At 49.2% G+C, this 12,247-nt stretch overlaps 1 protein-coding gene across 10 annotated transcripts in view; it reads right to left on the reverse strand.

The window, feature by feature from the left end:
- SAMD11 (sterile alpha motif domain containing 11) overlaps positions 1-12,247 on the reverse strand; it is a 333,961-nt gene that overhangs the window by 3,361 nt on the left and 318,353 nt on the right. For all 10 annotated transcript variants that reach the window (XM_081201459.1, XM_081201457.1, XM_081201454.1 and 7 more), the window contains 2 exons: positions 7,357-7,481; positions 1,439-1,549 (listed from right to left, as the gene is read on the reverse strand). In XM_081201459.1, the coding sequence (XP_081057585.1) occupies positions 1,439-1,549; positions 7,357-7,481 (236 nt within the window). The remainder of the gene's footprint in view (positions 1-1,438; positions 1,550-7,356; positions 7,482-12,247) is intronic.

The raw sequence follows: 12,247 nt of genomic DNA on the forward strand, positions 1-12,247 counted from the left end.
GCGTGCAAAGGATGTTATTCCTGCAGCTTTTGGTGGTGGGTGGTGGAAAAATTTGGGGGATGGGAAGAAAGAGATAGTGCTCAAAAGCTAGCAAAACACCTAGACCTCTGACTCCTATTTGAACCCTTTCCTATGCGCTGTTTCCAGAACGCACTGAGAAAAGGTGTGTGGTGGGGGGGGGAGGTGTACTTAGAAAAGCACCTTCTACTGCACTTAGTGGGGAACCAGTGGCCCCCTCCAAGTGCTGTTGGACTCCCGTCAGGCCCCAAGCTATGTGACCAGTGATGAGGGATGATGGGAGTTAGGAATCTGGAGGGCAAAAGGTTCCCCAGCCTTGTTCTACCAAAACAACTTATCAACCGGTATGTGAGTGTGCAAGCTTTTGGGTTACAGTAGAAGGCAAAGGAAATGTATAAAGCTGCTATTGCAGGTGAATCCAGAGCCCCATCAGCACAGGCCTGACCTACAGATGCTGTAGAATAAAGTGGCAGAGTGGGACCCCGTTGGGCTGCAGAAAAGGGATGTCATCCTTCCATAATACCTTATCATGGGATGTGCTTATTAGCTAGTTTCAACCTTCCAGGGAGATGCTGCCAACTCCCCTATGAGGAAGGCTTACAGCATTTGGAACTCCTTAAAGGGACCCTTGACAAGTCCAGTCGTAGACAACTCTGGGGTTGTGGCGCTGGCGTACAGCTTCCGGGTCATGTGGCCAGCAAGACTAAGCCGCTTCTGGCGAACCAGAGCAGCGCACGGAAACACCATTTACCTTCCCGCCAGAGCGGTACCTATTTATCTAGTTGCACTTTGACGTGCTTTTAAACTCGGTTAGCAGGAGCAAGAGCAACAGGAGCTCACCCCATCGTGGGGATTCGAACCGCCGACCTTCTGATCGGCAAGCCCTAGGCTCTGTGGTTTAACCCAAAGCGCCACCCGCATCCCTTGGAACTTCTTAGGTTTGGAGAAATAGTGATGGCCACCAACTTGGATGGCTTTAAAAAAGGATTAAAGGCTCCCAATGGCTACTAGCCACAGGGGCTGTGCTCTGCCAGTCAAAAGTAGTGTGCTTCTGAATACCAGTTGCTGGAAACCACAGGAGATGGGGAGCTGCTCTTGTACTCAGGTCCTGCTTGCCGATTCCCCATTAGGGGATCTGGTGGGCCACACTGAGAACAGGATGCTGGACTAGATGGGCCACACTTCTTATGCCTCTGTGTGTAAAGAGGAGAGCATTCAAAAGTGTGATCCCCCCACCCTCACTTCCACCTGCCCTGGGTTCTGTTCATCCACACACACGCGTCTGGTTGGAATAGGCCACTTGAGCCTTTAGACCCCAGCTGCCCGCCAGACTTGCAGGCCTTAATCTTATTGAAGACAAATGTCAACAGGAATTCTGGATTCTGAGGGTTCTGGCCTGCTGCACCTTGAGCACTCTTACCTGTGACCTTATCTTCAATGCGGGTCCCAGTTTTAACCCCATGTTATTCAGTAAGTGCTCTTCTGTCAAGAGGGGCAGAGTCTCGCCGTCTATGGCCTGTTCCCGGAAGACCTGTCAGGGGAGAAGCAGAAAGCAGTGTGGGTAAGAGGAGCCCAGAGGAGAGCTACATGGGATCTGAGTGCTGTGTTTTAAGAGAAACACAGAAAGCTGCCTTATACAAAGTCGAGTCTATTGGTGAACACAAAGCAAGACTTAACACACACACACACACACACACAGAGAGAGAGAGAGAGAGAGAGAGAGAGAGAGAGAGAGAGAGAGAGAGAGAGAGAGAGAAGATGTGAGCCTACATCATTAATGTTGGCCAACCTAATGAAGGTGGGTCTACATGTGGGCAAGGTGGTGGGCTAAGCTGCAGTGTTGCACTTCAGAATGCAGGTGGGCTCTGTCTGTCTCTGGATGCGAACCCCATCCTATGCTTCAAAAAGAGAGCATCCTGGGATCACTTTGATGCAGACTGCTTCCTGCCCATTAGTTCTGTTAAATAAGGTTATAGACCCATACAGCGCCCCACCCCCCAGCAACTGGCTCGTCATAATGGCATGGGTATTTCCATCCAGTGACATAATCAGAGACTTGTGAACAATACTATTGCTCCTCTCTCTCAAGGGGACCAGTTTTTTTGTATTTGTTGTTCGTGATTTTTGCCTTCCATTTTATCTAATACTGAGAAACTCAGTAAAACTTGAAAGAAAAAATAGGAAGAAAAAGAACCCTGCAAAGAAAGCATTTGGATGGGGGGGGGGAATGTCTACCCCAGGCCTCTTCCTTTTGTGCCTGTCTTCTAATTATAATACTGCCACGGACATTTTAGTTGGGATTCCTGTATTGCAGGGGGTTGGACTAGATGACCCTTAGGGTCCCTTCCAACTCTACCATTCTCTGATTCTAAGTAGGGAAGTACCTGAAGTATTGCAATCAGGCTGAAGAGAGAAACAATTCTCTTACTTGTACCTCCTGCTTTGAATATTGTTTTAATGGCTTGTTTATTACATAGTTTAATTATTGATCTTTTTAGCGTAGTTGATTTACTATGTATTTCAATTATGCAGTGTTGTGTGTTTTTTTTAAGAAAGGCTTTATCCTTGTTATCCTGCTGTTGACTTTTGTCCATTTGTGAACTGGTAGACTCCTGGAAATTAATGGGTCTAAGTTAGAGATGTCCATCAAATCCAATGGGTCTATTCTGAGTAGGGCCACTATTGGAGACAACTGACTATTACCTCATTTTGCCCCATACTCTTAAAGCTGGTGATTCAGAGGCAGGCACAGATGGGAGCCTGCTGTTCAAGCTTTTTCCCTTAAATCATAATAACAAAAAGGAAGCCGACAGCAGCTTCTTCCCCTTCTGGATCTTCATTTTATAGGTGGGCCCTTCCAGCCAAAGCTGCTCACGAGCACAGCCTCCTATCCCTACCCCGTGACCCAGCAGGCCAGCTTGGCTGACAGCCAAAAAACCATCCCTGCGCTCCGCCACGCTTGCTTCCAGGCCTCCCTGGAGCCCATGCCAAGCTGTGTGTGATGCAACGTGCCATCAAGACACAGATGGACGGTCCCAGGGGCCGAGAGCACCAAGGGTGTGTGTGTGTGTGTCTGTTTCCAATACAGGGTTGTGCTGAGCAAAGACAGCCTTCCTCCCACTGCCCCCTGCTTTATTCCTAATGCAAACGCTGTGGCCGGCTTTTTTCTTTCGGTTGCTTGTTTTTTGCTGGCAAGAGCGGAGGTCAGCTCTGTGCCAGACCTCCCCGGCAGCTGCGGTTTTTGGAGGAGAGAAAGCAGGCAGACAGCTCTGCAGCGCTGGGTCTCCCCGGCGGCCTGGCTTTCTTGCACAGTAAAAACCTGTTAAATGCAGAGCCCCGCTGTGGACCAAAAGGAAAAAGAAAAAGGCCTTATCCCTTTAACCCGTTCTGTGCCAAACCCCTTTTTCCTCCTCCTCCTCCTCCTCCTTCACTACCTCCCCTCCTCCAAACCTCTTGGCCTTTGTGGCTCACTCAAGAGACCTTGTTAATAGGGTGGGGGGATTGTATTTTTCTGGATCAGGCTGCCTGGAAAGCACCACTGTGAAAGTGCAACTCTCTTCACAGGGAGCTCTGGGGTGGCTGGTGAAGGTTGGAAGAACTCTCAGCAACCCTGCTTGCTGTCTTGTTCAGCCTGGAGGAAGCACAAGGCCGGGAGCTGAGAGGGCATGCTTGTCCTGCCCACGCCAGTCGGGTGCTGCTGGCACAAAAGCACACGGGTGGCTTCCAAGTGATTCTTGCAAGAGAGGAGAAAAACAGCGGGAGGGCCTTTTAGAGTGTTGCCACAACTCTATTCTGCACTAGGGTTGGTATGGAGGAGTCTGGGTTTTGGACTGGAGAAAGTTAAGGGGTTTTTTTGGGGGGGGGGGCGCTGCTTGAAGTTCCTTAGTGATGAAAGTACACGTCTTTGAAAGTACAAGTAAATGGCCCAGAAAAGCTAGGAAATAGCTGGATGCTCCCACTTGGAAGATGGGAGCCATTTTGGCAAAGGTGAGTCAACCCACTGCCATCTGACTGAAGGGACAAAGCAAACTAGGGAGGGATGTGTGTGTCAGAGAGAGACAGAAAGAGAAGGAACAAAGAAAAGCTGCAGTTTTTAGAATAGGACAGAGAGGAAGGTGCTAGGCCAGCTCAAGACCATTTTGATGGGAAGGGAAGGACCGTGTCTCAGTGGTAGAGCATTTGCCTTGTGCCTGCTTAGCTTTCTACATACTGCATCCACTATCGACAATAATACTTATGCCTAGCTAATGACATGTTCATTTATATTAAGGCAACCCTAGTTTTAGGTTGCATCTGAGAGCCAGCATGGGCAACATGCCAGGGTTCTATCAGATGCCTGTATTGGAGGCGGTCCATTCTAGGACAGCCCTGGTCCAGTATGCAGTATGCACTTGACGCTCTAGATCAGAACAGCCCACCAGTCTCTATAACTCAGCATCACCCACAATGACTGGCAAGCAGATCTCCAGGGTTTCATTCGGGGCGACATTTCACTGTAAGATGCTATAGAAATGTCATAATAGTAATATATAGCAGTCCCACCTACACAGAGCCTTCTGCATCTCCCGCCAATTCTCACCCTCTCCATCCCATTCGTGCCTCTGACCCCCCCCCCAAGCCAGCTGCCACAGCTGCCGCCCTGCAGAAGCCCCAGCCTTAGCGGGGGCTTTAATGAAGCGTGTCATGAGGGGATTAGCACTTGCACAGTGTGCGAGAGGGTGGCGGCGGTGGAGGGGGGGAAGCAGGGGGCAGGCCCTGCCTTGAAAATGCACCACCCGCCTGCCACCCAGAAAGAGACAGGAAAAAACGACAACCCTGTGAGCAGAAAGGGCGTCACGGCCTCCCCTGATGCATTCCCAATTGGCTGGGGGAAGGGGGTGGGCAAATTATTTGGAAAGCAGGGGGCCTGAGACCCACAGCGAGGCCTCCTCCTTTCACTGGCAGGTGAGAGAGCCGGCTGTGCTTAAAGAGGCACGTTTTGGAGTGCCTCGTGGGAGGTGGTTTGAAAAACGAAATAAACACTGGGCTGTAGCCCAGTGCTCGTCGTACTCAAGAGTAGACCCATCAATGCTGTGGCTAACTTAGGTCCAAACACTTTAATTGGTCTAAGAGTAATAGACTTAGTTCTTATTGTTACATTTTGCTTAGGACACTTAGAAACGTATGATAATAGTATTAATAAAGGTGACGTATTTGATTCAGGTTAGAAGCATTAACAGGTTTGACCGGTTCCTCCTTCTTAGCCCTGCTTTGTGGGACTCTTTCTTGGAAGGGGAACATGGCACACTGGAACAAAGGAAGCCGCCTTGGTTTCTAAAGTGGGTTTCAAGAAGGGATACCCTGAGCCCTACCTGCAGATGCCAGGATCGGAGCCTCCTGCCTGCAAAGCACTCCTTTCCACGAAGGGCCTTGTTGTTCTGAATATTTGGCTTCCATAGGATCCTAGGAAGCTGCCTTGTACCAAGTCAGATCACAGGCTGATGCTCACGCTGACTGGCAGCTGCTCTCCAGGGTTTCAGGCAAGGCTCTTCTCCAGAGCTCCCTGGAGATGCTGGGGATCCTTGCCTTCTGCCTGCAGGGCATGTGCCTCATAGGGGCCCTGGAAGCTGCCTTGTCATGGGACCAAAGTGGTCCATCTAGCTCAGTAGCATCGATACCAACTGGGACTCCAGGATTTCAGACAGCCCTAGCTGGAGACGCCAAGGATTGAACCTGGGGCCTTCTGCTTGCAAATCAGATGCTCTGCCACTCAGCTCTGGCCCTCCCCTCCCTGTTGAGCAGGTTTTCTCTCTATTCCAAGTATACAGCCACCTTCTCGTTGCACTTTTCTGAGACATCTCAGGATCCCTCCCCCTGAAGCTGATATTCTCTCTCTCAATGGAGTGTTTATAAGAAAGAGGCCTTGGCTGACTCTGGTGCCGAACGAACAGACGGGGTTTTTGTATCCTGACCGGAGGCCTCACACTGAGCCACTTCATGATCCCCGCCTGGCAGTGATGGATGTTCCAGAAGGGCCTCTTGCCTTGGGGGTTCTTCCCCCACCCACCTTCCTCCCCGCTCAATGCACAGGGTTAACCAGCAATTTTAAGTTCTACAGCTCAGACCTCCAAGCTGCTTGCACACAATTATCAGGGGGAAATCGTCAAAAACCCCAGGATGTAAATAACAACCGTAGATTTAAAAACCTTCTGCACGCAAATAATTATTGCTATTTTATCATTTATTTAAATATTTATCATTTGTTGTTGTTTTTATTTATTTATTTTACTTTTTATTAACAACCTTTTATTTAACATTTATTTATTTAAATATTATTTGGATACAGCGGTCTTAACAATGAAACCTCCCCCCCCCCAAATCTCTGAAGGTGTGGCTATCCTGTAGAGGATAGTTTGAACAATATTCTTCCCTGTGACGGATGAAACAACTTTTGCGCTGTCTCTGGGGTGACTGTATGCTGGACATTTGGATAATTTGTATGGATTAATGAGGATAAATTATGTTAAATTACAACCCCAATACCCGTTAGGGGGGTTGGGAATATCCTCCATTTGAAATCCCAGAGAGCTACTGCCAGTCAGTGTAGACAATACTAAGCTACATAGACCAAAAGTCTGACTCAGTATAGGGCAGCTTCCTTTGTTCTTATAATGGTAATACCGGAGTATACAACAGGTCTTTAGTGTGCAATCCTTTGCATACGTACTTGAGAGAAAGCGCTCTTGAACACGGTGTGGCTTACTTCCATGTAAACACATATAGGATTGTGTAGTCAGCAGTGGCAGGCAGTATTTACTTACTGGTATTTAGGGAACATGGATGGGCATGACCAAGTCTCTGCAGACAAGCCACAGTAGACTTACAAAGACACGAAGAAGTGCAGACAGTTGTGGTACTGAGTGCTGTATTCAGCTTCTTGAGATATATACTTTTTTATTAGAAAAAAGAAATGTTTTTTCAAAGATCCCATAAGTTTCTAGACCTTATGAGGCGGAGGCAAGGCCTGGCAAAACCTCAGAAAGCCAGAGGCGCTGAGACAAGATTTCCAGTAGCTGGGGGTGGGATGGACGCTTTAGTGCCCCATGACTGGGATCAGCAGAATAAATTTTGAATAATTTATTCAGCTTGCAGAATTCAGTTTGTTAGGATGCAGAATTAAAGCAAGCAAGCAAGCAAGCAAGCAAGCAAGCAAGCAAACAAACAAACAAACAAACAAACAGGGAACAGCACAGCCCTCCAGGAATCTGAAAGCAACTCTTGGCCTTGTTGATTTGCAGAGAAAGTAAGAACCCAAAGCCCCAGGTTTTCCCCTCCCCTCCTGAATATTTGGGAGTTTACCTGAGTGTACTCAGCACAGCCGGACAAACCGCCCACGAAACTGCAGACGTCCTCCACTGTCCACTTGCTGACGTCCTCCAGCGCTGGGCTGTCTTCACCATCCAAGAAGAGACCTCCCATGCTGCCTGGAATGGGGGAGAAGGTTTTTAGAGAGTTGGGAAATTGGGGTGGGGGGGGGGCAGAGGAAACATAAATCACGCAAGTCCCACACGAACAGCCACACTGCTGCCAGGCCTCCCTTGCTGCCCATTGCATTATTTTCCTCCAGCCACACATCCATCTTTAATGAACTGTCAATTAAAACACCAGGCAGGGTCAATTTGCCCGCCGAGGCCTCCCGGAGATTCCTAGCCCCGAGGGTGGGGAAGCCAAGAGAATGACAGCGGGGGCTGGGGGGGGGATGACACATTTCCAACTAATGTCTTCAATGTGCTTAATTTTCTTCAGCTGCAGTCAAGGGAGGGGAGGTGGGGGGGGGGGAGTAGAATCCAGCAAGGGCTGCAAACTGAAAAGCAACATCAACAGCTCCCAATAAGGCCAGCCAGCAAAGGTCTCTGACCACCTCTAAGTATGTGCTCAGGACAACAAAGGAGTTCAAGGAAGTGGCAGCTTTTCAGGAACATGGGAAACTGAATTATACTGAGTCAGGCCACTGGGTCCATCCAGCTGAATATTGTCTACAACTGATTAGAAGTGGCTTTCCGAGATTTCTGGGAATCTCTCTCTCAGTCCTACCTGGAGATGCTAGGGACAGGACCTGAGCGATTGGAAGAAGGCACACTCAAAACAGAAACTCATGCAGAGACACAACAGGCAGCCCCCTTCCTTTTAGGGAACAGGTTGAAGAGCTCGCTGGTAGAGGGATGGAAATGCTACCTGCTGTCAGGCAGCTTGTTATCACAGAAAACTGCAATGCCAGTCGCATGGCTTAGTGATAAGCGCACGGTCCTGGGTTCAATCACTTGTTATCTCCAGGTAGGACTGGGAAAGACCCCGTCTGAAACCTTCAGAGAGCCACTGCTAGTCAGTGTCAACAACACTTGAGGAGGACCCAACAGCTAACACTGAATCAACTTATTTATAAAACTCTGAAGTCTTCTCCCTAATGCCTCAACAAATGAAACTGATTTGTAAAAATGTTACATGGGGGGGAAAAATACGAGGCATTACACTTCTGTAAAACAAGAAAATCCTTAATAAAATATTTTTTAAAAAAACAAAAAACTGAAATCTTCCAGATTTGACAGAACTCTTGCTAGTGAAACGCGAAGGCCTGTGAAATTCAAAAGTCTGTATACTGCCCTAAGATGAATTAAGAGAAGGGATGGGGAACCAGTGGCCCTCCAGATGCTGGACTCCCACTCCCATCAGCCCCAACCAGCCAGGCCAATGGTCAGAGGTGATAGGAACTAGAGTCCAACAACCAGAGGGCCCACAGGTTATGAGCCACCCTTGATTTTCAGCTGCGTACAAACCATACAGTTAAGGAACATCTCACCCACTGCATTAATACTGGCACCTGTAGTTCATTAAGGGTGCTGGGAATTGTAGATTGGTGATGGGGTAAACTACAGCTCCCAGGATTCTTTTGGGGATGGGATACACTTTAAATGTATGGTGTGTATGCAGCCTAAGTGAAGGCAGACATTCACCTCTTTAGCAATCTCCTAATCCGAGAGACTTGCGTTTTTTTCAGACCTGAAGCTGTTTTTGCCAAACATTGGAGATCTTTCTCTCTTTCTTCCTCTCTCCCTCCCTCCCCCTCCCCACCACCCACCCATCTGAAAGAGCGCGGCGCTGACTTGGTAAATAGAGGAAGTGGAATTGAACTCAATTATTCCAGGCACAGCTAAGGCTCCGGCGAGACGCCTCCATCTGCAGCCGGAGAAGCAAGCGTCTCCGAAGGGATCTGGCAGTAACAGCCAACTGGTTCCAAATTATGCACTTCCTCCTTCCAGAGGCCGGCCAAGGATAGCAGCTCGGCCGAGTAGATGGGGACGGAGGAGAGCCTCCTCCTCTGTACTCGGCTGGGCAGCTTGAACCTCAGCGCTTTGGCTCTGCAACGGGGGCATCGCTCTGGACCCAAAGGAAAAATAGGGCAGTGCTCTGATCCAGCTCTTTCATGGGACCAGAAGCTGTTTTCCAGAGGGGCTTTTCCAGCCTCCAATTTCAGGGCTGGCTTCTGTTGCCAACTTTTTAACCAAGCCTGATAGAAAAAAACAACAACTGGTTTTGCTCAAGACACAGAGAAAGCGTTCAATGGCAAAGCACAAGCTCTGGCTCCGCCTATCATTGGCTCTGGCTCCGCCTACTGTTGGCCTCCCTTTCTTCTCCCACCACTACTTCTTCCAGCACCCATTGACTGCCAATGGGCAGGTTAAACAAACTTTCTCTATACTAGGACAGCTCCTGCACTGAGCACAAGCAAGCAAGACTTTGCCGAAATAACTCTTCTCCCCAGTTCTAGGTTGCCTCTGGTCTAGACAGCATTTTGTGGGAGGGATCAGGCATAAACCAGGTTTGCCTAACTATTCAGAGAAAGTACTGTTGCCCCAGGGCAACAAATACACTTAGAAACACATCCACAAGGCAGAGGTTTGTGGTTACAGAAGCGATGAGGAAGTATCTGGATGTAGTCTAACCTCCGTATAACCTATGTCGAATAAGCTCTGTACATAAAGGTTCAGAGGGAAGAGGACTTCTAGCCTGGACAGTTATAGAGTTCTGGCGGCACCTCAGTGTAGCTCCCAGAATTGGATGAAGGGCAGACTAGGAGGAATCATGCTCAGAACAGCAACTCATGCAGATTCCCATCAGGCATCCTCCTCTTCCCCTCAGCTGGGAAAGACTCACAGTTTGAAATTCTGGATAGCTGCTGCCAGTCAGTGTAGACGGAGATCCGACAGACCAATGGATAAAGCAGCTTCCTGACATCAGGTGCCCATGGCAAGTGATTCGAATTCGTTCATTTGCCATGAAGGAAAATGTTTTTTCTTCTTCTTCTTGAGGAAGAGGCACTCCCCAACACATGTTTTTGGTGTGCCAACTCTACCCTGAGCTCGCCTGTAAGAATCCACAAGTATTTTCCACACAGCCACACAAACACAGACCCTGCCAAAATATTTATCTCAAGACAGTTCATCCTCCCTTTCGCAGTCACCAGGAAAACACACGGAGAGAATGTCTGCTGGCGTAAAAAATTCTGAGCTGAAGGATGGGGGGGGCAGGAGACAGAGTGATTTATTGGCAGTTACTGGAGGTGGGGGGGGCAAGAAAGAGGAGATGCCTGATTTTGCCAAAATAAACAAGAACTGGTCAAAGCTCTGTGAGGACAAACAGCCACAGCGTGCAGAGACCCAAAAAATACGCCTGGTTCAGCTGACCAACCCTCCTTTCAGGAGGAGCGCATTTCTCTCTCAAACTCCCCCTTTCACCACTCTCCTCTCACAGACTCCAGTTAAATAGGAACAACTGACCCATGCCCGTGGGGCAGGGGTATAGCCAGGGATACTGAGAAGGCTTGCTGGTTTGGTGCCTTAAAGCCCAAATTCTCACTCAACCTCGTGCCTTCCAGCTGCTTTGGACGAAAACTACTAGGAACACAGGAAGCTGCAAATCAAATCATTTTGTCTATGTAGTTTGGTACGGTCTACACTGGCTGGTAGGGGCTTGCCAGGGTTTTAGGCAAGGGGTGTCTCACCTGGAGCTGCTAGGGAGTAAAGCTGGGACCTTCTACACACAACGCAGACTGTCTGCCATTGCGCTGTGGCCTGTCCCTTAAGACACAGAAGCATAGGAAGCTGCCTTTTACTGAGACAGGCCATTGGTCTATCTTAACTCTTTGCAGCGTACACTGAATGGCAGCGAACCTGGGGTCTTCTGCATGCAAACAGATGCTGTATCACTGAGCTGTGGATGAGAGTTGTGGTCCAAAACAGTGGAAAGGCACCTGGAAGCCTGCCCTTTGCATTCTGCAAATAAAGAGGCGATTATTCTATTCCCATCAGGTCAGGCTCCTGATTTTAATTGGGGAGGGGTTGGCATTGGCACCTTGAACGGGCCCACCTCCTTGCCACTGCCCCTTTTCCTGCTCTCGGCCTCTGGGCCAAATCAGCACCACTGCCCACAAGGAGAAAGGCAAGGTAACTCCCCACTGACGTCTTCTCCCCCTTTCGTCTCACATGCTTCACGCTCAGCTTCCCAGGATTTGGGCTCAGAGGACTCCTTTGAACAGCTTCGTTAATTAATTCCACACAGCTCTCGCGCCCGGTTCTCTCAAGGGATGCCAGTATGTGCGGGCAGAAGCAAGAAGTTTCAAAGCTTCTCTCTCTGGCCCCACAAGATGCGGAGAACACAGGAAGGGCCCTGCTAGACCACAGACACTGGCCCCAGACTGGCAACTGGTTTCCCACAGTGGACCTGAGCAAAATCCATTGCCCTCTCCCACTCGCCATCCCCAGCAATTAGCACATAGGAAGAGAGGGAGCTGCCTTATAAGAGTCAGGCCACTGGTCCAGCATTTTCTACACTGACTGGCAGCTGCTACCCAGGGTTCCAGGCAGAGAATCTCTCCCAGTCCTACCTGAAGATGCTGGAGATTGAACCTGGAACCTTTTGCCACAGTTCTTCCCTGAAGATGTAGCAAGATAGGATGCTGCCTATTCTGGCAGCTGTTCCATCGAGCTCAGTATTGCCTACCCTGACTGGCAGCGGCTCTCTGGGGTTTCAAGCAAGGGACATGCCCAGACCTACCCAGGGATGGAACCTGGGACCTTCTGCATGCGAAGCAGATGTTCTTAGCATTGAGCTACAGCTCATGCCGTTGCTAATACTGGCTAGAATTCAAACTATGTTAATAGTTGTGTGGGTCAAGGGGCTTATAATGGATCAT

This window comes from Podarcis bocagei (assembly GCF_964188305.1).
Source record: "Podarcis bocagei genome assembly, chromosome: 7".
NCBI classification, from domain to species: domain Eukaryota; kingdom Metazoa; phylum Chordata; class Lepidosauria; order Squamata; family Lacertidae; genus Podarcis; species Podarcis bocagei.